Raw genomic sequence first — 25,877 nt, 5'->3', positions numbered from 1 at the left:
CCAGCTCCCACTCCAGCTGAACAGACACACAGACTGAATAGTCCGGAAATGTTACAGCTCTGAATGCACAACGTCAGCCATGGTGGTGTGGGATTGTTCACTTAAGAAGCTTAACACAACTATATAACAAGCGGTTTATTTAAGGAACAGGATGACTGATATTTTTCAATACTGAAGCTTAAACCTTTTCTCCATTTCTACATGTTATAGCCTGGAACTTTACAGAAACCACCCATCTCTATCCAAGGTCAATAAAAACAACCGCGACAACTGAGTAATCGTAAACTTATTATAATGGGAAGAACTTTTGGATAAAACAAAATGATGCCTTCAATGGACAGCAATCTCACAGGAGTCATTATATCTGATGGTATCTCTGCATGGTTATATAAAAGCTAAGGAATATAGGGTCATTTTAAGGACCAGGTGAACCCTGCGGTGTCTTTACGGTTCCCTTGTCAATTCCAAGATGATATTGTGCCAAGACACACTGAGAGACACACTCAAAAGTGAGGCCATGATCATCAGGTTGATGTCAAATGGCTTCCATCACCTCCTCAATCAGCAGATCTGAACGCCATTGAGCTTTTATGGGACATCCTGGAGTGCAGAGTGCGAAGTGGATTTCCATCTCATTCATCCCTCAAAGCTTTCCTTCTTCAGCGAAGGGTAAACATCCAATTACTTACAGTCCAGAACTTGTAAGGCAGCCCCGCATGAGGGACTGAACCTCCTCGGAAGGGCAGTCCTACTCCCTTATTAGGCACTTGATGTTCAAACAGTGCTAACAATTTCCACTCTTTGAAAACGTATTTTAAGACATTTTCAGCAACGCAAAGACGTAAGGTCTCTGTAGAAATTATCTTTAAAACAGTATAGCTATTGGAGTCTATAGTTATGACTAAATGCAGCGAGGAGTGATTCAGAGTGCTTCAATCTGAGGGCTGTAACTTTATTTTGTGGGTCAATTTTAACGTCCAAAATATCCTGAAATTTCAGCAACTTTGTTCATTTTATTTTTTGTGGACTTATGAAGGGAGCAGGATAACTTTGTCATGTGAAAGAAAATTAAAACAAAAAAATCACAAATTTGAATTTGTATTCAAGTATTGCACTACTACTAGTAGTAACAGATTACAAATAATTGTATATACTGTATATAATCTAGCAATAACAAAAATGTTCAATTATCTAATTATGGTTCTTTATCTATGCATAATAAATTTACCTTCACTATTTGTTTTCCATTACCTTCTTTCTATTGCAGAATAATGTTAAAATTGTGTATTATGTTATTTTTCTCATTTGGTACTAACGGTATAATAATAGTAATAGTAGTATACATCAGGACATTTTTGCACCACTGGGCCTGATATCCATCTAACAAAGCAAAGGTAAGGGCTGGTTTGCTAATACAAATTTAAACAATGCTCCACATCATCATTATGGCTAAAGTAAACATAGATTGCAACTGTTTTTTATTGTAACATTCTGGCTACCGAAGTTTCTGTATCTATTGAGCAGTGGCAGTGTGTCCTCTGTAAAGTACCAGGGTGGGACTCAGCACATGGAACTAGACGAGCAAAAAAAAAACAGTGCAGTTTCAATAATAATGCATGATTTTTCTAACAAACATTTGCTTGTGTCAATACAAAATGACGAATGTATCTGTATCCATGCATTAAAAAGCAATATAAACGCCTTCCTATTATAGTCTTTTTCCTCAGCGTCTGGGAGAGTCAGAACTTATTCTCCTCCTCAGCGCAGTAATTGGTTGGTCATGTCAAGGAGACACAGTGAGAAATTGACGACTAAGAGAAATTTCCTCCCTCCTGTTGTGTTCATTCAGTAGTGTTGAATATTAAAAATGACACATTAAAGAACATTACCTTGAAGCACTTGACTAAAACCAATGTGAGTCCATTTTAATGGCACACTGCTCGCTCATCAGAGCCAACACTTGATAGGTATTATTATGAATTAGCTGCGCATGCATAGAACCTTCGCTTTAAGAAATTCACAAGGTTTTCTCAGCCATGCCAATGTGTGGCCTTACTGTACTGTAGTGTCACTGTGCAACAAGGTATGAAATACACATTCATATATGTGGAAACCAGACAGTGTGATAAACTGTTAGAAGTATTTGAAAACTGTCAAGCCATCCTCTGCTTATTGATTTTTATTTCAAAATATTTACTGGTTTTAATACAAGGTGCTGTGGCTAAAGGATGTTTCAATCATGGGGAGCCCTGGAGGATAATCCATACTTTTATCACATCCTGCCTGTACTAAAGCAGGGTAGTCTACAGAGACGTGAGAGTGGTAGAAGTCAGGACAGCTGGTGGGGCAGGTTGAGAGCTTCTTGCTAAGCAGCATCCTATTTTTAATTATATATGAGGCAGGATTCAGAGTGACAGAGAGGAAGTGCTCCTGAGAGTGAGGCCTCGGACGCGCACGAACACAGGGTGATCGACCAAGCCACTAAAAGGTCCCGTCACTCACATCTGACTGGGCGCTGACCCACTCCACTGGCAGAGCCCTTGAGAGGATCGGCAAGGAGAAGGTGGGGTGCCCTGTACATCCACAGCCCTCCCAAGTGGGGTGGAATTTCTGTCTGCATCAATTATTCAAGAACAATCTTAGATAACACTTGCAGGGAGGATGGATGAGGTCTATTTCTGTATTGTACTTCATAAGGATGAAGACGGGAGGCATTTTTTATTTTGTGTGCTGGTGCTTCAGACACTGGATAACCAGTACTCTCCTCTGTGCAACAAAGGTAAAACCTTTGAAGTGTATTTGAAAAATGCTTTTAACACACTCTACATCTTTTTCTCTTTGCAGCATTCACAGATGCCAGGACTTTAAAAAAGATGCGAGGGAGACACTTCTTCTATGCATCATAGGGAATGTAAAGTACGGGAGATTTTAAAGAAGGACCCTTACAAAGGCGACATTACTGTTCTTGACTTCACACTATACTGTACATGACTGTGACATACAAATAGTAGGAACAGGGCCAGTCATTTAATTTATATTATATAATGTTTCCTGCCACACAGAATTATCATCATTTGTGTTTTGTCTATTTTGTTAATGCAGTAAAAATAACAGCTGTAAATGTTGAGAAAAATAATTAATAATGATTGATATTGACTATTTATTAAGCTTCCTCCCATCTCTTAGCACTACTGTTTACAATCCAATTATTATCTAATTAGAACTTCTTATAAACAGACAGTGAGTTGGACATAATGGACATTTTTTACACAGTATAATCTGGAAAGGGACACAGACAATGAAACACCGCTGTAGAAATATCATCCACAGATTTGAAATCTGATTTTTTTTTGGCAAACAAATATCTTATTAACTATTTTTGTAACATAACAAATTGTGCACAAACAGCTTTAGAATTTTTTTTTTTTTTTTTAAATCAGGCACTGACAGCAATTGTTTGCTTTGTGCATAAATAGACGCTGTGGAGTGTGCACTCTGGCTTCCTGTTGTGTATGTGTGGTGCTGGTGTGTTCAAACAGCGTTGTGCCTACATGTCAAAGAATCTGATACATTTGATTGTGACAGAATATATTCCATATGCATACAGATATTTCTGTCACACTCTCAAGCTTTTTTTGGTTGCAGTCCTGAGAATTGACTGTGATGCAGTGTAGCGACATAGAGGGAAGTATACTGGGGTCATATGTGACCTGGTCTGGTCCCTGGTGAACATGGTTCTACTACATTGGTCCTGTCAGTCAGAAAGCCAGTCAGTCAGTTTCAGGAAGAGGTTGGGAGAGAGCGAAAGACGCACGCTGACAGAAGGGGCCTGATTGAATGGCAGTAAGACGTGTATTCTCTCCACTCAATCACAATCCACAGAAGCACTAAAATGCTGCAGGATCTCTTAAGGGGCCTGAAAGGTGGAACTGGCTGAAGAAGAACCTAATGTCACAGTCGCTACACTGAGGTCAGTTCCTGTTCATTATCATAAGACGACTTAGCAAACTGCTGGTGAAGTCTGTAGAGCTCAGACATGACCATATTACTGGTGTAAATAAAACAAGCATCACTGGCACTCTGTGGAAGGTGTTAATCCCTGACTAATGAACTCTGCCTCTGCCAGTAGCTTCCCTGTTGCGTCCCTGGACATCTCCGCCTGTGTGTGTATGTGTGTGTGTGTGGTAAGAGATTCAGAAAGAGAGGGACAGACACCACTCTCTCGTCCCTCAGCCTGACAGGCAGAACTCAGCCACACAATTTCACGGTTTGTGGGCAGTACACACCACTGCTTTCCCATCCCTGAAACCCAGGGACTCACCGAGTGTGCGTATGAGAGTGTGTGTGTGTGTGTGTGTGTGTGTGTTAGCCCATGCATCTGAACATGAACACACACACACACACACACACACACACACACACACACACACACACACACACACACGCACCAGCTCTGCCATTAATACTAAGGGAAAGAAGAAATCAAATATTAATCCTTCAACGCCCACCTGGAATTGAAAAAAAAAAAAAAAAAAAATCAGTGGACTTACCATTTTATTATTGATTTCATGAAAATGAATTTCACAGACTTTCTCTACGATGTCTTCACTCTCAAAAGTTATGAAACCAAATCCTATGCAGAGAAAAACAAAGAAGGGAGGGGAGAGAAAAAAAGGAGAGAACGAGTTAGTGGAAAACCGTAACAAAACTTCAGTTACTCAAAGAAAATGCACAACAAGACGGAATATTATCCCGATCCATATCCAGAAACTGTGCGAATACATCTGTGGAGATGGGCTTGAGCATCGAAAAGAACAAGTGAACAAGACAGACATTGTCCTCTTTAAATCAGGAATATGATGAAATCTGCCACATTATTAAGGGCACTCGAGGACCTCCTCTACAAAGAGAAGATGGAAAAACAGCACAAAGCTCATTTAATGAGATTCAGGGAGCTGGGGCCCAGCATCTGAATTTCATTAAATGCATTTTGTGTTCTTTTTATTGAAATCTCACTGTATAACAAGCCCTCGTTTTTATGTTAATGCAAGTCTTAGAATGAATGTGTCATTGACAGTGGGATTTTCATGCCATATTTATGGGATAAAAGCTTAACCCCTCTTTTAATACAAAGACAGAGAGACAAGATGGTTTCAGACTTTTGAACACAAGTGGATTGCAATGCTCTCCTCTGTGTTTTGATGGTGTTGCACAAAGCAATCTAGCTTCTTTATAGCTGGGGTTGAAAGGAAAACTGATATTCTATTACTTTTGCAAAAGAGGAAACTGCACAAAAGAGAAACTGTTAGTGAATAAAGCAGCAAGTGGGACTGAAGGGGAGATGGGTTTCTTTTCAAAATGGCAAACACATGACGATGAAATAAAATCACCCCAGACTGAGTTTAAACAGCATCACTACAAACAACAAACTGTGAGACTGACACACACTCTGTGGACAGCATCAATTTATTATCACGGAAAGCCAGACTAAGTGAAAAGCTACAAATACACATAGGTAGATGACAACAGTTCAAATATTACTTGTTGACTCTGGGTGACTCCTCCTAACAGTATCTTATTCATACAAGTTAATACAAATCCATGTGTTCAGCCGTCAGCTCACAGTGATCATAAATTTCCTTGTGACAGGACAAACCTCAAGGTTAAAGACTCAGTGGTACAGTACATGCTTCAGAGCCTAGTGTCCTGCACATGTGCACATACAGTAACTATATAAACTGTATGCTAGAATATATAAGCATGAGACACAGCAGGGACTTGGCTGTACCTTTTTTTATTAGTTTATCCCTTTAATCTATCTCCTTATAACGGGCAATTGACATCTATGTAGCAAATCAATGAGCACGGCTGCTATATGGGAGTATTACATTCACAGATTTTTTAATCAATATGATTAGGTACCTTTATTTGTCAGGTATTTAATTTACTGGGTTAATCAATTCCAATTTGCTCAGTTTATATACACAAATAGTGTATAGTACTGATCACATTAAGCTGATACCACAACATCAAATATTTTATCCATATCAGCCACCCCTATTGAATTCATGTAGTTAAATATTTAGTAGCCAAAGCCTGCAGATTGCCATCTATAAAGAAGTGACAAAACAAGTGTATTATAATACATTAGTCTTATAAGCAGCTTATTCTATTAATTCATCAGATCAGCCAGAAAAATACTGACTTCTTTGTCATTAGCAGTCCGTGCTGCTCTCTATCCAGCGTATCGCAAACATTGACATTCATAGTCCCGTCATAAAGTCTTTATCTCTAACTCCTATGTTTCTTTTCTGCTCCTCCTCCAGCCCCTCCTCCATAAATAACAAAAGATTCTCCTCAAGCCCCTCTTTTGCTCCTGACATAAGCTAGAATATATCAAAACAGTCTTGTCAAAAGAAGGGCTGGGAACCTGATGTGTGAGCTGCTAAAACACGGGCAACATCTAATCTAATGAGATCTTATGAGACAGAATATCAATTTCCACTGAGACATCTCAACACTGAGTTGTGGTGAGAGCGTGTCGCACATGTGTGAGGTTGGGCGAGACAAGGGACCGGTGATGACGACAGGCAGGAACAGGAGGGGGAAGATGCACGCTCTCCTCTTGCTCACCCCACCTTCATGCCAGCGCAAGGAGCACTTTTGACAACCAACAAATCAAACGCCAGGAGTAATTTGTCACAAAGGAGCGCAGGTAGAGGGAGTGGAGTCTGCGGGGAACGAGGGCGGAAAAGGGAAAAAGGAAAAGGTGGAGACGAAGGGGGTTGGAGAGAAAGACAAAAGAGTGACAAGGAAGGAGGTTAACGCACATGGCCGCTGTCGCCACACTCCTTCCTGCTGCTAGAGGCAGCTCCTCCATCAACTGACAGGACATTTTCCAGCGCAACATTATATCCACCGAGGTCAGGGCCGAGTCACACCACCACAGATAGCTCCAGCAGGGCCGTTCCACCCATGACTGGATCTGTTTAAATGAACAAAAAGACACTGAGCTGTAGTGTAATCTACCGTTGGAATGTGTCTTGTAGACATACACGAAAACATCCCTATTTTTCTGTCTCCTTGGCTCAGAACATGGCTCCTTGTTCCGTCCCCTGTGGACTAGCTGAACCTCTGGCCCCCGCCACTGCAGTTCTTTGCCCTACTGTCCTATTTTACAGACCTTTCAGACAATTACAGGCCACAAAATAGCACCAACAGAAGGATTCCTGCCTCTCATTCTCCCTCTGCAGAGTGTCAGCGGAGCGAGATTGTCCTCATGTATCCCAGCTCTTCTCCTCTAACTATCCACACGTGGCAAGAGGCTGACCTCCACAGGCTATTAAAGACTGTCAGCACTGACAGACAAGGAGAGAGGTGTCAACACGCTCACACTGAAGAATCTTCCCACTTAAACAATACCCTGTAAATGGAAACACATAGACGCCTGATAGGAAGGCTGATAATAGGTGTTGTGTGGCTACTGGCCGAGGCCTCGTGGCTGTACTTGCTCACACTTATTAGCCAGAACTGGGCTTGGCCACATCTCGTCACACCACAGAATCGGCAGGGAGCCCACTTTCACAGCCTTTTACCAGCTTCATCATACTCGCTCTTTATTTCACACTCATTCCAGGTTCTCTGATTCTGTTGCTCTAACCTGGAAAAAAGCGTATTCTGCCAGCAGCAGTAAAAAGAGAGGGGGGGGGGGGGGGGTCTAGTGGTGGTTTGAATAAATGTTCTGTGTTGCTGCAGAATCATAAACATGTAAATCTGTTGCTTTGACAATAGGTTCTGTATTACTACTGATCTGGAAACAGGATCTAATGAGAGAGGCCTACTGTTGAGCAGCTCTGGCTACCACCGCTATCACCACAGAGTAAAGGAGGGGGGAAACCTGGAGGAAGTGTCCTCTAGTATAAAGCATGAAGGGATGGAGCCCCACGACGTGCATTGCACAGACAAATTTGCGCTTATGTGCATGTAGTGTACACACATACACACTCACACGCCACACAAACAGAAGCATAAGCACACACATTCATGCACGAGTGTCTGCTGCTGTAGGTCATAGGTGCAACCCACCTGCAGCTTTAACTGCTCCTCCAAAATTTCCCCTGCTGAATTGGTTATCCTGCCTTAATTATGCATGGTCAAGCCTTCATCTCTCCAATCAGGAGAAAGTCTACACAAAGCTCCTGCACTGCATGTCTATCTGTATGCCCTAGCCTCCAAGCCCTGTCTTCTTGTAATGCAGAGAAGCAGACAGAGGCAGTCCGAACACCCACAGCACAGTTAGAGGCCTTTGATCAGTATTTCCGCCTGCTATTACTAGAGATCCAGAGCCCCGGGCGTTAATCTCCTGTTTAATACAGTTAACGCCATGAACTGTCTAACAGCACAGGGCACATATAGCAGAGAAAAGAGAATAGAGAAAAAGCTCTATTTTTTTGAATGAACTGGCATTTTAGTTGGTTCAGCTCCAGCTCTTTGGCTTTTAAATGCTGGAACACATTAGTTTAGACAACATTTGAAATTACGTCTCATTACTGATTACTGAGAAATGTCTCCAAGGAATTTTTAATACCAGAATGAAATAAAGCATCAGGCCAGACAATTAGACAGAACCAGTGTGATTGTAAATTGATGTAATTAGATTTCAGTGTGATTGTTGTTTTCTCCATGCTTGGCCTTTATCATTTTATGGTGAAACAGCGAGTTTGTACTTGTCATTTGAAGGTCTTTAAAAAAAAATAGAAATTTAGGTAATTCAATTTTATTTCTGACTAAATCTTGATTTCTGAAAAAATTGAAAGTTGGAAGAAACGAGTTAGAAAAGAAAGATAAAAAATGAAATTAAGATAAAAACAAAGGCTCGTCTTTTAAAAGAGTTTGACTTTACCCACTTATGATGGATGTATTTATTTGTATCATTTTACAGAAATAGAAATGTAATAGTACATTGCAATAACTAAGTAAAAGTAAGCTATGGTAATACAGCCAGGTGTATTTCTAGGTAGTAGTGTTTGAGTCTAACTGATATCTTCATGAAATAAATACAAACAGGTAGTTTGGCATTTTGCAGCTGGGTTTTTATACAGAAACTAGCACGTGTTATATTAATTATATTAATATTCCCCCCAGTATGCTTCTATTAAACTGTTTCTAGTAGCCTACAACATGCCTGCATCTACTGTATTTTGCTCAGACAGTTGGGCTCAGCATATCTGCTGAGGAAACTAGTTTGTCTGTGCCTCTATGTAGGTCAGCTATCAGAGTCGGCTATCAATTTCTACTGTCCTACTTAAAGATGCACCCAGTCTCCAAACAAACACACAGACACGAGCACACACTTTTATCGCATTTCCATTACATATGACAACTACAACCATGATTGAAATCGTGCTATTGATTTTGTTCGTTCTGTTTATGCTGTAATCACAGGCATTAATTAAAGCTTAAAAAAAACACTAAACATTAATCACAAACCATAACTTTAAAATATGTTGGTCGATAGAAATTTGAGTCGTCAGCACATGACCAGCTATAGTGTGGTTAACAGTAATACTTGTGGGTGTCCCAAAAGAGTGTGTAGTTGGGAAATGCAGCTCTCTCCACCTCTGTAGTAAAGTCTCTTACTCGGGAAGGCCCCTCATGAGTGCTAAACAATTATTTTCTATGAAGAAGGCTAAAACTGAAATATATAACAATCTAAAGAGAGTAAATAGTAAATAATATTTAACAAAACATCAGAAAATTAAGGAGTCAAAAATGATGTGTCATCAGATGGATGAAAATCATCCAGCAAGTCCTAATTTTTCTAATGATTGCTCTGATGTACAAAATGCATTAGTGAATGTGGAGGTAAAATACTGATATTGTACCTTTGTAAGCCAGAAGATATAAATATACAGTCATATTGAAGTGCATTATACTGTATTAAGAGGTGGTAAAGGGTGACTTCACCACCTACTGTGACCTCAATAATAAACATATAGAAGAATTATTGTCTTTTATTTATTAACTTTTAATTATACCCGTGTAAAAGCAAACTTCTTGGCAGAACTTCTGTATTGGATTACTTTCAACTGAACAGGTGTACCCAATGAGGTGGCCTGTCACTGTGTGTTTCCCAAATAAAGATTATTACTACATAGGTAGTAGTTTATGAACATATCTGCATCTAAAAATGTATCCATAAAATGGAAAGTAAAGACCCCAGACATATGTAAGTCAGACAAATCACAGCTAATAACCGTGGAAGACAAACTCCCAACAGTATTAACAGTGACACACTAACACATATTCAGACAACATTAGTTTAGTTCAGCAGCCTGAACAACCACAAAATAATAATAAAAAAACACAAACAATGGATCCAATTTCAATAATGCAAGCACAATAACAAGTACAACAGGTAGGTGTTGAGCGCACAGACTGTGTGGGCATCTCCAGGCACACCTGGTATTTTGCTTCAGGCACAGTGCACAAAGGCTGGGAGAAGGGGAATAGAGCGGCAGGCACATGATCAGTAATTACACTGGTCTCATTGGCCATGACGACAGCAGCTCAAAACAAACGGAAAGAGGCTTCTTCAGGAAAACACATGGTTATATGGAGGGTGACTAGAGTCACAATCTGAACCCACTGCACCTCAAATCTGTAGCCAAATCCATACAATGATGATATAAATAATAAAAATATTGATGAAGCTTTTATATGACTGCATCAATCAGACATCATACATATTTCAGTTTTAATTCTACTGTGTCTCGCCGTGTAAATGGTCACATTATCAAATGCTGTAATCCAACACCTCCAGCACACAGACGACTGAGTGAGGCTAGTGGAAGTTTAACTGGTGACATTGTACCAGCCTGGTGTCATCTGAATTTCATTTAATCAAAGTAATATTGATGTCCATTCGTATACTATTTATCGCTCAATAAAAACCAGATAATGTTTAGGAAATTATGAGAACCATTTCCACCTAATGAAATAAATTGTTATCAAAGGTTTTCATATGGTAGAAATCAGCTATGTCTAAGAACTACTAGAATTAAAATGACTAACATTAAAGCCACTTTCCCAGAATTCCTTTAACCACATTAAACAATACAGTATGCACCAATGCACCTCTTGGGGCCCAAAATAACATCCCAAAGTGGAGAAGCCAGTTTAGACATACCTCTCAATTTTGATTAGCCATTTTTGTCATGCACCACTGTGATTAGCACAATTTTTTAAGATTAATGAGGTGAGTAGCATTCCTGGCTTAGAGGTTAATGATTAATCACAATATACTCTTATTCCACTTCACCCAACCTTTTCACACATAGTACACTGTTCCTTTGGGAACAAAAAGACACTTGAATACACTGTTTTTGTCCTTGCACTTTTCACTGGTGATTAAGCCAGAAATACAGAGCCCTGTACTTTTTACACCTGCGATGATATGTTGATGCATTTCTTATAGTCCAGAAATGTTCTGCATTTCAGAATCTGATTTGCCAGCAGGTCTCCAGTAACACATGTTGGTAATGCAGGGTTTAACACTGACTCTTTACCAGGACAAATACTGTAACTATTTTTGCACTCAGTGGCAATTAGGTCATGAGAAAACTTGGGCTACTTCCAAATAATCTCATTCCCTTTAGGAAAGAAAAAGCTGCTCTTTTCATATCTTCTTCTCTGCATGCTCATTTTAATTTTTCCTTTACATGTGTAATATCTGAAAACCTATTGGCAGTAGGTGTGTGGATGATGACTGGCCTAGCTGTATCCAGAGCATCCGTCACCATCATCATCCAGTTACATCTAAGAAAGTGCACAGAGGTCATTGTTTCAATTGAACTACAGACAGGACTAATACAACAGTGACACTCAAACGTGGCTCTGTAATACAATTTTCCTATGAATACAGGTAGTTAATAAATAATTTACAGTACACTCAGAAAAGCCAACAAACCCAATGTGCATAAATGAAATCCCGAAAGACAGAGAGAACAGTTAGACACAGCCTGAAATAAAACTGAGACTTAAGCTATAATGCCTTTCCAATTAGATTTAGTATAATTTGATCCTGGTCTGACATAGGCTGTGAGTAGAGTCTCAGGTACTAGGAACTAGGTGAACCCATGCAGGCATCTCACCACCAGTGTAGTGGAGGGCTATAGGTTTGTTTTCTGAGCAAATTAGAAATATAATTTTCTCATCTTTGTTTAATTCGTCAATGTGGCTGCAATCAAATTTAGTTTGGAAAAGTTACTGTGAACCTAATCTAATGAATGAAGGGACCTCTAGCCATGATAAGGTGATGAAAAAATTAATGTTTTCTCTTCTGAGGTAATCCAATTTTACTGGACAAAATCCATAGCACAAACACACATCCCCACACACACACTGCAGAAAAACAGAGACAATGACTAAGTGAGGACAAATCAGACATATCCACCGAGGGGAGTGACACAGCTCCTCTGCTTTAGCCAGTGTTATCCCCCCCTCATCTCTTCATGGTTCCACAGCACTTGCCTGAAGACATATTGTATTTGTGTGGACTAAGACAGCAGCACATCTAATATGCTGTAATACACACTCTGTAAGTAGCTCCAGATGAAGAGGCCACAGACAAATACAAACAAGGTTAGGTAAACACTGCTGAGGGTGAGCCAGCACACCAGAAAGACAAACTGTTAGAATATGAGTTCTAAAATTGTGCAAAGCCAACCTCAACATAATTGCTCACACTGATAGAATTTCTTTAGTATGGGTGTAATGAGATCCAAAGGTTTTAACCACAAGGGGATTCTTCATTCACGAATGTCAGACTCTTTTGTGCCGAGCAATAGGCCGAGCTTAATAGATGTCTCAATTTCTATCACATACAGTAACAACCAATGCGGGGAGGAGGCAGTGGGAGGTGGGGGCAGGAGGGTTTCCAAAAGGCTTTGAGGCACTGTGATGAATTTCTTTTGAGGTGTGAAGCAACGTGGGACTGGGAAATGAATGAAACAGACATGCACCTTTTGTGTTTTGCTGACCTATTGATATAGATATCAGTTTCATTAAACTTAATTAGCATTTCTCATTCCTGACAAAAGTCGAGAATCAGAACGGGGAATAATAAGTAGAAAGTGAAGGCAGAGAGATGGAAAAGAAGATCACTCAGAAGTTTCTACATGGAGAACACTTCTTGGTTTGAACAGAAAACCTGGCAGGATGTCAACACCTCCCACCAGAGCCTCCAGAGGCGAATTCACTGAGGAACTAAAAGCATTTAATCAAAATAATCCTCAGCAAACAACAAGGCCTTAAAGCACTGAATTACGTGTAAAGAGGTTGCAAAGTAAAATTGATTTAAGTGAATTAGGCCTCTCGTTGCCCGCATGGCCAGATTGTTATTAATATTTAAGCACGGGGTATATTTAAAGGCGTGACACAGTAGCAGTTCATCTGAAATGAAGAACACTGATGATGCCACTTTGCAGAGGCCCATTACCATTTAGCAGAGATTGCTTTCATTGAGTGAGCCAAATGCTTAGAGGCGGAACTGCCACTTGTGTTTACTTTACAGATGCTGTTATGGTGTTACGGTGAAGGAGAGTACTGTTCTCAAAGAAAGCCTTGCCTTTTCTCCACATGAGCACACCCGCATACACAAAATACACACACACACACACACATGCACGCACGCACACGTGTTCAAATCATGGACTCATCAAGTAATGCACAATGATATCATTCTGATACTATTGACCCTTGTAATCAAGACAGGCTTCACTGATTCACCAACACCCCACTTTCATCAAATGTCTGTCTCACACACGCCAGAATAAAATGTGAGCTGCTCAAAGTACGGCAGCGTAGTTCAACCGCACACTGGATCTGTTCACAACATCCAGGCTTCCTTTAATTGCTTACTTGCACTCTAATTGGGTATATAATCAAACGATAAACTGAGCACAGTGCAGCGTCTTCATAACTGCACAATATCCTTTCATCAATGCCTTTGGGCAGTGATTAGCATAGATGAGAAAGCTCCATGGATGGCCATAACTGCAGCTTATTCATGTCTTTCCTGAAGTTATCACCTCGTTGATTTGTTTGTATTTTATGTTAGTTCTTCTGAAGGACCACCTGAGAAAGATCATGATCTCATAATTAGTGTAGATGCTAAAGGCTGACCAGAAGAGCTCATGATAAATTCACTAACTCTCAGGGAAAGAGTGGCCAGTCTGGGGCACAGAAGCAAAGAAGGGTGTTTTTCAAAATAAGATTCACAACTTTACCTATTATGATATGAAATACTATAAATAATAATACTGTTAGTAACAGTTATGTGACACAAATAATTAATCATGTCATTAAACAGTGCTGTCTCTATAATAAATTATTAATAATTATGATTTATAATTATTATTTAAAAACCATCACATCTGAATCAAATAATTTCTCGCCACGCAGAAAGTCAGTAATAACCATAAACCAAGCACTCACCCCTCGTCTAACTCTGACCGAGGTGTCACCAGGAGTTGCCAATCAGACGTTGTGGGGGGTCTTGCCACCCCTCTGGCCCCACTCCTGCTGTTTCTCAGAGCTCTGTGAGCTATTGTAAATGGACAACCTGTAACTGAGCTAGGCTGCTCAGCACTCAGATGAGATTTACCAAGTAGACTCCAGGCCCTTCACTCTGTACACAGCACAATGCAGCATTCGCTAGGCTTGTCTTCCATTTGTTAGGCAGTCACGGATACTATCCGGCTACAAGCTGGATTTCATCACTGTTTTGTTGGTACACAATGTTTGTTCAAGTACCTGGAAGCCTAGTGATAAAGTAGAATCCCATAGAGAATTACATTAACGTGCTACTGTTGCAACAGAAAGCACATGGTTTAACATGGTTTAAGATGCCATTATCCTAAACCAAATCTATCTATTTCCAGATTTGATCCTAAGGTTGGTGGTTATCACTGTACAGTAAAATGCCAGAAGTGCACTGATAACTGCCAACCTAAGGAGCAAATCAATACCCTTCTGCACCTGCTCCATGGGCTGAAACATCCTGTGTACTGTACCATGACCACTTCTGCCTCAAGAAAGTAAGGAGCCATGCTTTGGGTTAACTTTTACCTCTCAGGATGCTGCATTCTGCAAAAGACCTAAGTGTTTGTATTAAATATCCTGTTACTCCATCATATACTACATAATGTGAGTCATAAAGTAAAACACTTGCAAAAAAAAAGGACTGATGACAACAACACAACTGCTGTAGAATGTTTTTCACCACAAGTGTGGTCGAGGATTATTAGAAGTTATTATTCCCACACTCACTTAAGACCTGGGTCAACCACACACACATTACCCCACACTCTGGCTACACTTATGGAACTGAAAAGACTTTGCATCTCTGTTTAGTTTCTCTCTTCCCCCTCTCTGAATTTTCCTTTTAACTCAGCTTCTTTGCAGACGGGGAGCTCATTTCAATCTCAAAGCTGACATCTGTGGAAGCAATGCAAGCCCTAAATGAGTGGATTTAATCCTCTGCAACAAGGCTAGAGCACAGGAAGTATTCACACTAGAAGCTGGGAGAGAGGGAGTAAGGTAAAAAAAAAAAAAAAAAGAGGGGGAGAAAGGAAAGAAAAGGTGAGAGAAAAAGAGAAAGGATTTTGCGACCTGCGCTCATATCTCTCAATCTGCTGCAGCACCGCTGTTAGCTCATACAGGGGAGAAGAGGACAGGAGAAGGAAGGGACAGAAGAGCAGCTTTAACAGATGTTTATTCATGCAGTGAAGCAGCTGAGGTATTGGAGAGGGCTTCAAAGCAGAGGATGGCTCCATGTCCTGCATGGCCTTCTCCTCTGGCTAGGCTTTCTGTATTTGGCCTTTGAGTAAGGGGCTGATCAATCCCCCAGCATGCTGCCAGGCTCTGGACCCCCCATTACCAAGAGGCTGCTCTTTGAACAAATCCTGCCAGGGGTCACTCTCCCTGCGCTTCATCATCTTAAAGGTCAGACACAACAAATGGCATATAAGACAGTTCTGTCCCTGGCAGTAAACCCGTAGCTGACCGCTAAGAGATTCTGCAGACAGCTTCCAAACTGGGCTGGCATTGTCAGAGCTGACCACACAACTGGTCCTCCACCCAAAAGCTGCATAGATTTTAAAGAACATTTACATAAGACAGAAAAGGAAAATGCAAATTGGTGCATGAATCCGGAAAACTATTGTCACACAAATATTCCTAAGAGGGCATAAAAAGATGACATAAAAGTTGATATTTAAATGCGCGGGTCTCATATGAAAACCCAGAGTAAGGTCTATACAAAAGAGGAAAATACAAAACAAAACAATGTATATGATATTTAGGTAAACTATATAGTGCAAAATCATAACACATATCACTTGAAAGTACTTCACATAGTGTGGTTAGGACACACTAAAACCAAACAAATCCCCTGTACATAGGCTAATGACAGCATTCATTTTGACATTAGAACAGCACAACATAAACATATACTGTTTCAGAGCTGTTTTTGAGTGATTTCACTAAGCCATTACTACTTGATGTTAAGGCAACATTAAGGAAACTCAATACTTTCTGCACCTATTTCACAGTAAAAGCCTTCTAGGGGAGGTAAGGGATTATGCATCTCGAACCGCTGGAGGGCTTTCAATGGAAACGGTTGAATACAACAGCAATCTAAGACAGCAAAGAAATCAGATCAGACAACAGGGAGGCTTCTTTGTAAAATTTGGCTAAACACTCATTTATAAAGCAGGGGAAATTACAAATAAAGGCCTGTCTCCTCTAATAATAGCCTGTCCTCTCCGCAGTTGAGCTAAATCAGCCTCCATTGGAACATTTATGATACATCATTAAAGGAGGCCCAGTCACTGTTTTGTAACTCTGGTATCGAGGCTTTTTATTGTTGCTTTCCACCTAAAATGTAATGTATAAATAAATTAGTTGCTGTTCACACACACACACACACACACACACACACACACACACACACACACACACACACACACACACACACACACACACACACACAATGCAGTAGGTTTTTAGCTACAGCAGAACTTGAGAGGAATTTAAATGAGAAGTGGCAGATGTAAAATGTCATTATCTAAGAAAAGAAAATCTGTTCAATCCAGCCTTTTATCGCAACTACTTTTCTTGTGTTACACCACTGAAATAATTCTGAATGCTCTGTTTTTTAAATTTACAATTACATATACATATTCATAACTAAAAAAATATCATTGAAATGTAATTAGTAGACATGAATGCCAGTACAGGCAAGCAACAAGGACAGAAATGCTGTGACACTATAGAACTATTAGACAAAGTTGTCAAATCTACCTCTACAAACCCACACGCATCATACAGGTATAGTATTAAAGTACCTAAAGACAGAAAAAAGAAAATCTAAAAGAAAGCAAGCTAAGCTGCAGGGAAAGAGGTAAAATTACACAGGCTCTTCATCTGGATTTGCACCTGCATCTTTTCAGTAAGTTAGACAGCTTTTCAATTTGATGAAATGATCGTGCACACCTGATCTCTGCTTTGAGTGGCAGAGATCAGGTGTGCACATCTACATACTTAAGCCATGTAGTTGTTCTCTTGAGAAACAAGATACACCAAATGGGCTTTCAGTGCTGTAAAAAAAAAAAAAAAAACTGCTAAATTATACACTTATGATATTCCTCTCTGAGGGGTAAATGGCTGATTATCAGAAGATACTGTATTCTTGTAGATACAGTTTATTGGTATATGGCATACAGTATATAATACATTTCTGGCATGTAAGATAGTAAAAACAACATTTTATAGCTCTAACCCTAACGGCCTCAAGTGATTCAAACCCTACTTTAAAGAATCATTATTTAAAAATCCTTTGTTTATATAATCTTTATTAAGAGAATTTGGGTCATTGCATTGTTTTTAGAACTTTTTTTTTTTAAGAAACTGATAGTGACAACGTCCCAAAGAACCAGCATCACTTTATCTCAGAATAAATGTCCATAGAGGAAGGAAAATGCCAAGCTATACTCTTTTTGATAGGCTCACCAAACTTAATGCATTTGAGTGGATGATAGAACTTTATTGCTGTATTGCTACTATTGCTAACTATTCATATTAATTAAAAGCCCAAATACTATTCCTTGACATGTTGTTAATAAATCATTTAGTCAGTTTCAAAATATTTTTGTACCACTGTGGCAGCATTTTCAACGTTTTGTTACCATAGGACCTGTTCTTGAACCTTGAATGCACATTTTGTGCATTCAAGCATATAAATAGAGTACCACACTTACTAATGCATGTAAAAAAAAAAAAAAAGGTGCACAACTGCCGAAAATATCGCCACTTCATTGCCATAAAGATGCACCATGTGGCATCATAAAAACACATGCTTTGTGCAGTGTAAAATACCATAAAATCCTCTGTTGTATCATCTGACAAGGGTGAAAATCTATTGGCAGTGTGCTGCATGAGCTTTGACAAGTTTGGCCATTTAGAAGAGATGTGTGATGATTCTCTGGATAGGGCTACTCTGTCTGTTTAGCTGCCCCAATAAAGCCACGATGCTACATATATATACAGTATATATGCGCCCCTGGCTCCCATGTCTGAAATTGCCTCTTAAACTGTTTTCTGGAACTGCTGCTGCACAGTAGCGACATTAGACAACTTCTACCAGTCCACATCTTATAAATTATTTAAACCGTTTTGAAGAACCAGGATTTTTCACATTTTCAAATAAGATGGAAAACCACAATAAATCTTAGTGTGGATGTTGATGGCATGTGTTTGTGTTTCTTAGCGTGTATGGGACTGTGTGCTTGCGAAATGGGCATGCATACAAGTGAACAAGACATCTCAAGATATGTAATATGACATAATGTCTCCCCTGCTCGAACGCCCAGCTGCTCGCCCACATGCCACAGATCCTGCACCATGTCTAAACAGATGCTCTATCAATAATGCTTGCTCCAGTGCCACACACCTCCCTGGTGGCCAAATTGGGAAGAGGAGAGTGGATGAGAAAGAAGAGAGACAGAAAGAGAGACAGAGACATAGAGAGGGAATGAGTGAATGAATCAGTGTTTGGAGGGAGGACAAGAGGGAAGGAGAATGGGCAAGAGCCCATAAGCTAGAGTGACTACTGGGAGACGAATTGGCCACGCCAGAAGAAGCCAAAGGACCAGTGAACCTGGGGATGAAGTGTTCTCCTTGTCCCATCTGCTCCATAGAAGAGTAGGAGAGATACATAATTCTACGCCATTTGGTCTAGCTGTTCACCTCATCTAATACTCTTATTGTGACAAGGGATCCTCAAGCACATAGATGAAAAAGGAAAGGTGCTTTGAAATTAGTTTAGGCAAAGTAAGAGGCAAAGTACAAAAATAATGCAAAAAAAACCTTGAGAGGTATAGGAGGTTAGGATATAGACACACATACAGAAACAAACAAATGTGTGCACAGCGCAAGCTACTTGTTCAATGAGTTAACATCATTCTGCCTTTTGAAAAGATAAGACAGCATGTGGTAGTCAGCAGTCTTGTGCAGATGTTCAGCTTTCACATAAAATAAGCTACATGTTTTGGGTGCTTTGATATTGTCTTTGATACTGCTACATTGGCTTTTTTTACATGGAAAGAAGGGAAAAAAAGGACACCAAGCTTTGAATCTGCAATCACATTTTTATCAATAAACTGATTCATTTTTCACTTGCCTGTGGAACTATTCATGTTCATAAAATAAAACTGTATTGAAAGGGAAACAAGAAAGCAATGAAATCTAATTGTTTGGCTTTGTTAACTCTCCCCAACCAATAAGCGTGAATAACACAAGAATCACAAAAGCAAATAAAATGTAAAACAACAAAACTGAAAATGCATTTGTATTATTTTCACATGTGAAAAAGTCCATTAAGTGTTATAGAAATTTTGGGGGTTGTGAGGCTAGAGAAGACAGGGTCCTGAATCAATTCTCTAGGTATGAAAAATTGCAATATCATTTTGAAAACCATTTTAATATACCCATCAGGCATCTCCATTTGTGTGTATGCGCATGGGTTTGTTTGCACACCATCACTGAAACTGTCCCACATTAGGTGTACGTATTAGTTCTTGCATGAGCACCAAAACACATCAATGCTCTGTGCACCACCCCTGTTGTCATCATCCATCATAATCTAGCCCTGCCTTCCAATAGCTGTCAAAACCGCTCTGGACAATTCACTTAGACAGTGTCAGCTGAACTGTAATATTTTACCAGCCACCATAATGAGGACTGGCCTCCAGACTCACAGAAACAAACACATGGCTCCCTGCTCACGCCTTGGTTGTTGTATCCATGACTTTGCCACAGTCGTTCCAATTTTCCTGTTGCTGGAGGCAATACTACTATCCTAGTACGGTCAGCCTTTGCCAGCTGGGAACCCAACCTGTCAGCCCATGCAATATTGTCCTTTGTGCTCTAACATTATCTCCACAGTTACCATGAGTTTTTCCAAGCAAAGAATAATCCCTTTGTGGTTTTTGCCTGCAGCTTTCATTAGACAAGTTACACATGAAGTCGGAGAATCAAACGTTATAACCAGATGCACTATAATTTTGGATTATTACGCTTTAAAAAATAGTCGGTGACACTCCACCGCTGTGAGCCTGGACTGAGTGTTGGCTGGCACAGTATTTTGCTTAAAAATGACAAACAATTAATCATAATGTTTCAATCAACTAGTCGATGCTACCTTGTTCCATCGCTCAACTCACATTAACATGCTTTATGTTCTTCCATGATGCTCGTGTACGTGTATGTGGGCATCTTGGTGTTGGTGTGTGTGTGTGTGTTTATTAGCAGGTCTGTGTGTCCTCTCTAAGTGCCGCCATCAACAACATTAACTTGGAGGACAAAGGAGGTCACAGAGACACACTGAGCCACACATGTCAAAACAGTAGAAAATAGATCGAGTAGCAACACGCACTATTTTAATTATCCTCTTGTCTAACCTGCCCTCCAATTACAAATAAGGATGTATAATAATCCATCTATTGATGCATGAAAGACAGGACAATAACACAGAAGCTGAACATGAGCAGCATAGAAGGTAGTTTGAAAAATGAGCTCAGAGAGGCTCAAACTGAGGGTAAGCGAAGCAAAAAGAAGAATTGTAATATCCCATTTCTTAACGTTTAAATTTACTTGAACATTGGCATAGACGATGATGTGGTTGAGAGGCTGTTTATTGCCATCAGAGACTTCAAGATAAAATACATGATTACATTTATGATAGTGCAGTTAAACAATAAAGACACTGCAGTGTGTTGCTGTATTCCACTGGGAGAGAGGCATAATGAATATACTCTGGCTAATTTATGCTGGCTAATTTGTCTACATTTGGTAAATCTTTTTAAGATTGATTCTCTCAGAAAATACAAGTCAGCTCAGCATTAAGTAAACAGCAGGATGAGGGTTTGCTTTACATTTCGCTACTTTAAATGCAATGTTCTGCAACAGTTCTCTTTCCATACGGTGCGTCATTTCAGTCAGACTTCATGTGTGAGAATTAACAGGCTGTGCTGCAGACACCTGCCATTTGTCTCCCTCCTGCTCATGAGAATGCTTCTTTAACCTGGCTACCAGATGATTTTGTGCTTTATTAGAAGTGGCACAATGAAAGATGACCATTCGAAAATAAAAGAAAATGCCCTCATGCTAAAATTAACAGGGTCTGGTGAAGGAAAAAGAAAATAGCCCATTAGAGGATTTTGGACTGTTTACTGCTGAGCGTGAGCACACGAATACACACATACACATCTGATTTTTGGAGGATGATACAACATTTTTGTTCAAAGGTCTTCAAACGCTGTCTGTTCATGCATTATGTTGCTTGTCTGTGCCAGTCCTATTCTCTGTAGATACAACACTATGGCCCTGACAACAGCTTACAAACAGCAAAAGTGCAGCATGAAAGCATCCACTAAGTGCAGAAAGTGCACTGATCAAGAGCTAGCAAAACAGTAATATCCACAGGTCAGATAAGCTCCACTGGCACCAAGGATAATTTCGCTGCAACAATGAGTGAATCTGACTGCCTTAGCCCTCATGTTGAAATTCCTGGTTTGCCGTGTTTGTTTAAACTGAAGGATCCATGCCTGTGGATGGTCTTCCATCCCTACGGTCCTTTCTTCCTTGTTCATGTGGACACTTAACAATAAAGTTTCAATGACAGCTTTGTGTGTGTGTGTGTGTGTGTGACAGCAGTGGATGAGCTCAGGGCTCTGTAATGTTTCTGTTATGTTGGTCTGATGCTTGTTATAGTTTGCTCACAAACAGGATCCATATCTGAGCTGACACTGGCCTTATTAAGGTACTGAGAATAATGGGACTGGTTCACATTCAAAACTGTTTCTTTGTCGGTGTTATGGTAAAAATGTAGGGTTCCCACTATCAGTTACAATAATTCAGTCACATCAGGCTGCCAACTCAGTTTTTAGTATCACAGTAATCCTTGGCGTCATGCATAATTACATAAAAATGAGTCCACACAGTCAAGTATACAGATTTTAAATGTGGCAGTCAGACAGTGCTGGTATCACATCTGCACTTGGTTTCAGCATCATGAGTTGGAGAGAAAAATGGACTGATGCAGATTTAGCCACAGCTTGCTTTTCCTTACCTTCCTCTTTAACTCCACATTAACAACACTGTAGTCAAACACAGCCCCTGACTGCAGACATAAGCCGCCACAAAGACTAAGTGATTATATTTAATGACCGTTTCTCTACTGTGTACCTATTCCCTTCCTGTGTCAGTTGATATGCAAGCTCACACACCCACAACCACATGTGAATACAAAGAAATACAGTGAGAGGTGAATGTTTGGGGCAGAAGAAGCCTGTGTAGGACTTAGTGGTCCTTCTCCATCGCTGCAGGCAGTTAAGCAGGCTGCATGCAGTCCTGTCTCCCAAGACAAGTTAATAAGATGGAGCAGTCCTCAGGGGGCAACAGCCGGCGAGCATTATCACTTTGAAGGCAGCCAGAAAAACTGACACATACCAGGGAAAAAACCCCAAAAAGAAGCTATTTAATCACCCCCTCTCACTAGCCACTGCTGCAGAAAAAGTTAATTTGACAATTTGGAAGGCAGGGATTGTTTCGAAATAACGGATTTTCCCTCCCACTTGGTTCAACGAATCTTCTGCAATTATTATTATTCCTTTGTCCTAGTCTATTCACACATACTCTTCAATTTGCATTTTTTTCCCCCCACTCTGTCTCCCTCCTCTCCATCTCATGTATGATGAAGCAATGTTCTCAGGTGTGATACCACAAGCAGGTTTGAGGCTACACATCACATTGATGAATAAATCATGCTGTATAAAACCAAGAGGAGAGAAGTTCCACTCCTGAGGGGCCCACATTCACTTAGTGCTGTTCAAGCTGTCATCTAAATGAGCCACACATGCCCATGCTACAGCAAATAAGAGCAAAACTGTCACCTCACTGAAGAAACATTGATCATTACACAATTTGTACCCTTTTATTACCGCCGTTGTAATTAAAAAGAACTAAGTAGTAGGGTGGGCAGGTGCTTCCATCAACAATTTTCTTCCACCAATTAGCACTACAATAATATTGCGCTGGATATTGCAGATTATATTATTAGCATTTTGATGGAACACAAGTGCCTGTACGCACTTTACTGAAGTCCACCAGGAGAAGAGTCCCTTCTGGATAGGCAAAAGCAGGTTTAGACATAGACAGAGATGCATTATATTATGGCAGGTTGCATATAGTGCTCTATAGATATTTTAAAGCTACAGTACCATTTTTTTTTCACATTTTTAGTTAGCTGTGCAAAATCAATCAACCCAGGGCATCATATACACATGGCATCTCATAGATATGCACAAGGGTACCCTGTTGTATCAGTGACACATAGGATTTACCTTCTATGACTGGTTAGAGGAGGGCGGCACACTGTTTCACTCAAAGTTGCATGCTGTAGCTTTAAAATATACATCAATTCTAGGGTAAAGTAAATTGGAGAAATGAAACCATGAATGTCTCTTGACCAAAATCACCTGCCACAGATCATAACCAGAAACAACAGCGGACAACTGAATGTAAATGATTCCGATCCTCACAAATCTGCCAAATGTATTTTAACACTGGGATAAAACCTGTGTGTTCTCATCTAGCCAGTGTGCCTGTTGTCAAAGGCCTAACAAATTGGTTCTCAACCACTTGGGAGTATGTGTGCAGCGTGTGATGGTTTCCCCAGCACAGAAGAATCTGAATCAAATTTGAAGCACTTATTTCTGTGATACATCTTACCAATTTTCTCTAAAGCATCCACGCTACATCTTAGCATCTGTCTGTGATGAGGATTATCTAACAAATACCAGAGGGAAAAAATAACTGACAATTGTTCTGGGTTAAATTACTTTTCTTCTGTGCTGGCTGGCCATGCAAAGACAGTGTGCTGTAGATGCAGTCTTGACCAGTGGCATCTAAATCCCACAAAAAAACATTAAACAGTGATTTTGCTGGAACTGATCAGCCTGCAAGTTTAAATACTAATTGTTAATACAATAGATAAAATGGTAGTATTCAAGTGTAAGTAATTACAATAATTGACTGAGAAATAAAATGCTGCTGTTACACTTAAATTCAAGGGGTTTAAAAGAAATAAAAACCCATGTGAACAGGGCCACTGCTGTGATCTCCTACTTCAACTGCTTCACCTTAACCAAACTTTTTAAATTTGATACTAAAAAAATATTTTGCCTGGATATAACTTGACTGAAAGTAGGTGGAGTAACGAAGGCGGTTAGTGTATTATTCTAACTGTGGTATTAATGCTACAATTTGGCAAAAAATACCTGAGCATTGCAATAAAATATGAGTATGAGAAGAAGAAAGAGAGGAGAGGGAGAAGAAATCAAACACAGGGAGCAGGCGAGTGTCAAAAACAAAGACAGAGAGACAGACATAGAGAGGGAGACTGAGACAGAGAGATCAGAGAGCTGGGGACAGAAGAACAGCGAACGATAAATGAATTCCCAAGCGAAAAGGAGGGACACGGAGAAATTACAGAACAAAAGGAGAAGACAGAAATGACATTTCTTAAGGGACTGCTGTGTGGCATTTGTAGGAAGAAAAATGAAATGTGAGGACCAGAGAGAGATGGAAGGCAGGAGAGGGCATGGGGAGAATGGAATGAGTAAGAACAAGAAACAAAAGAGAAAGTGTGGGAGAGATAAGACTAATTTATGAGAAATGAGGCAGGAGTCAGTAAGGCTGGCTGCTGGATGGATGATGGATTGGGTGGGGATGGAGGCGGGTGGTGGGACTGAGTTTTGCAGGTTGGTGGACAGAGAAGAACCGATGATATGGATCCTACGTGGCGGTATTTCGAAAAAGTGAACTCTCCAGAAATGAGAGATGAATATAAAACAAAAAAAAAAAAAAAAAAAACGGAAAAAAAAAAAACATCACTTCTCTTTGGAGTAGAATCTCCCTGGCAGGTAGGTAGAGCAGAGAGAGGCAAAGGTGAGAAAGAGATTGGGTAGGAAACAAAGAGAGAGAGAGAGAGAGAGACAAAAAAAAAAAAAACCTGTGAAGTGACAGAGGCGGGAAAGAGTAAGCGAGGAAAAGATGAAGGAGATAAAGTGAGATGAGAGACAGCTGCCTTTGATGCAACTGCTCTTCAGCTGTGGCAGTTTGGAAGAAAGAGTGCGTGTGTGTGTGTGTGTGTGTGTGTGTGTGTGTGTGTGTGTGTGCATATGCACATGCATGCACGCCTGCAACCCTGTGAGTGTATGCAAGTATCTGTTATAATAAAGTTCACATAAGCGTGA

The 25,877-nt window shown here is 40.1% G+C and overlaps 1 protein-coding gene across 6 annotated transcripts in view; it reads right to left on the bottom strand.

Annotated features, from left to right (window-relative positions):
* The window catches only part of LOC113170032 (RNA-binding protein Musashi homolog 2), a 197,017-nt gene that overhangs the window by 45,825 nt on the left and 125,315 nt on the right, over positions 1 to 25,877 (bottom strand). For all 6 annotated transcript variants that reach the window (XM_026371891.1, XM_026371892.1, XM_026371894.1 and 3 more), the window contains exon 8: positions 4,551 to 4,633. In XM_026371891.1, coding sequence (XP_026227676.1) covers positions 4,551 to 4,633 — 83 coding nt within the window. The remainder of the gene's footprint in view (positions 1 to 4,550; positions 4,634 to 25,877) is intronic.

The sequence above is a fragment of the Anabas testudineus genome, chromosome 14 (assembly GCF_900324465.2).
Source record: "Anabas testudineus chromosome 14, fAnaTes1.2, whole genome shotgun sequence".
Classification (NCBI taxonomy): Eukaryota; Metazoa; Chordata; class Actinopteri; order Anabantiformes; family Anabantidae; genus Anabas; species Anabas testudineus.
This window is presented reverse-complemented; position numbering and strand designations above follow the sequence as displayed.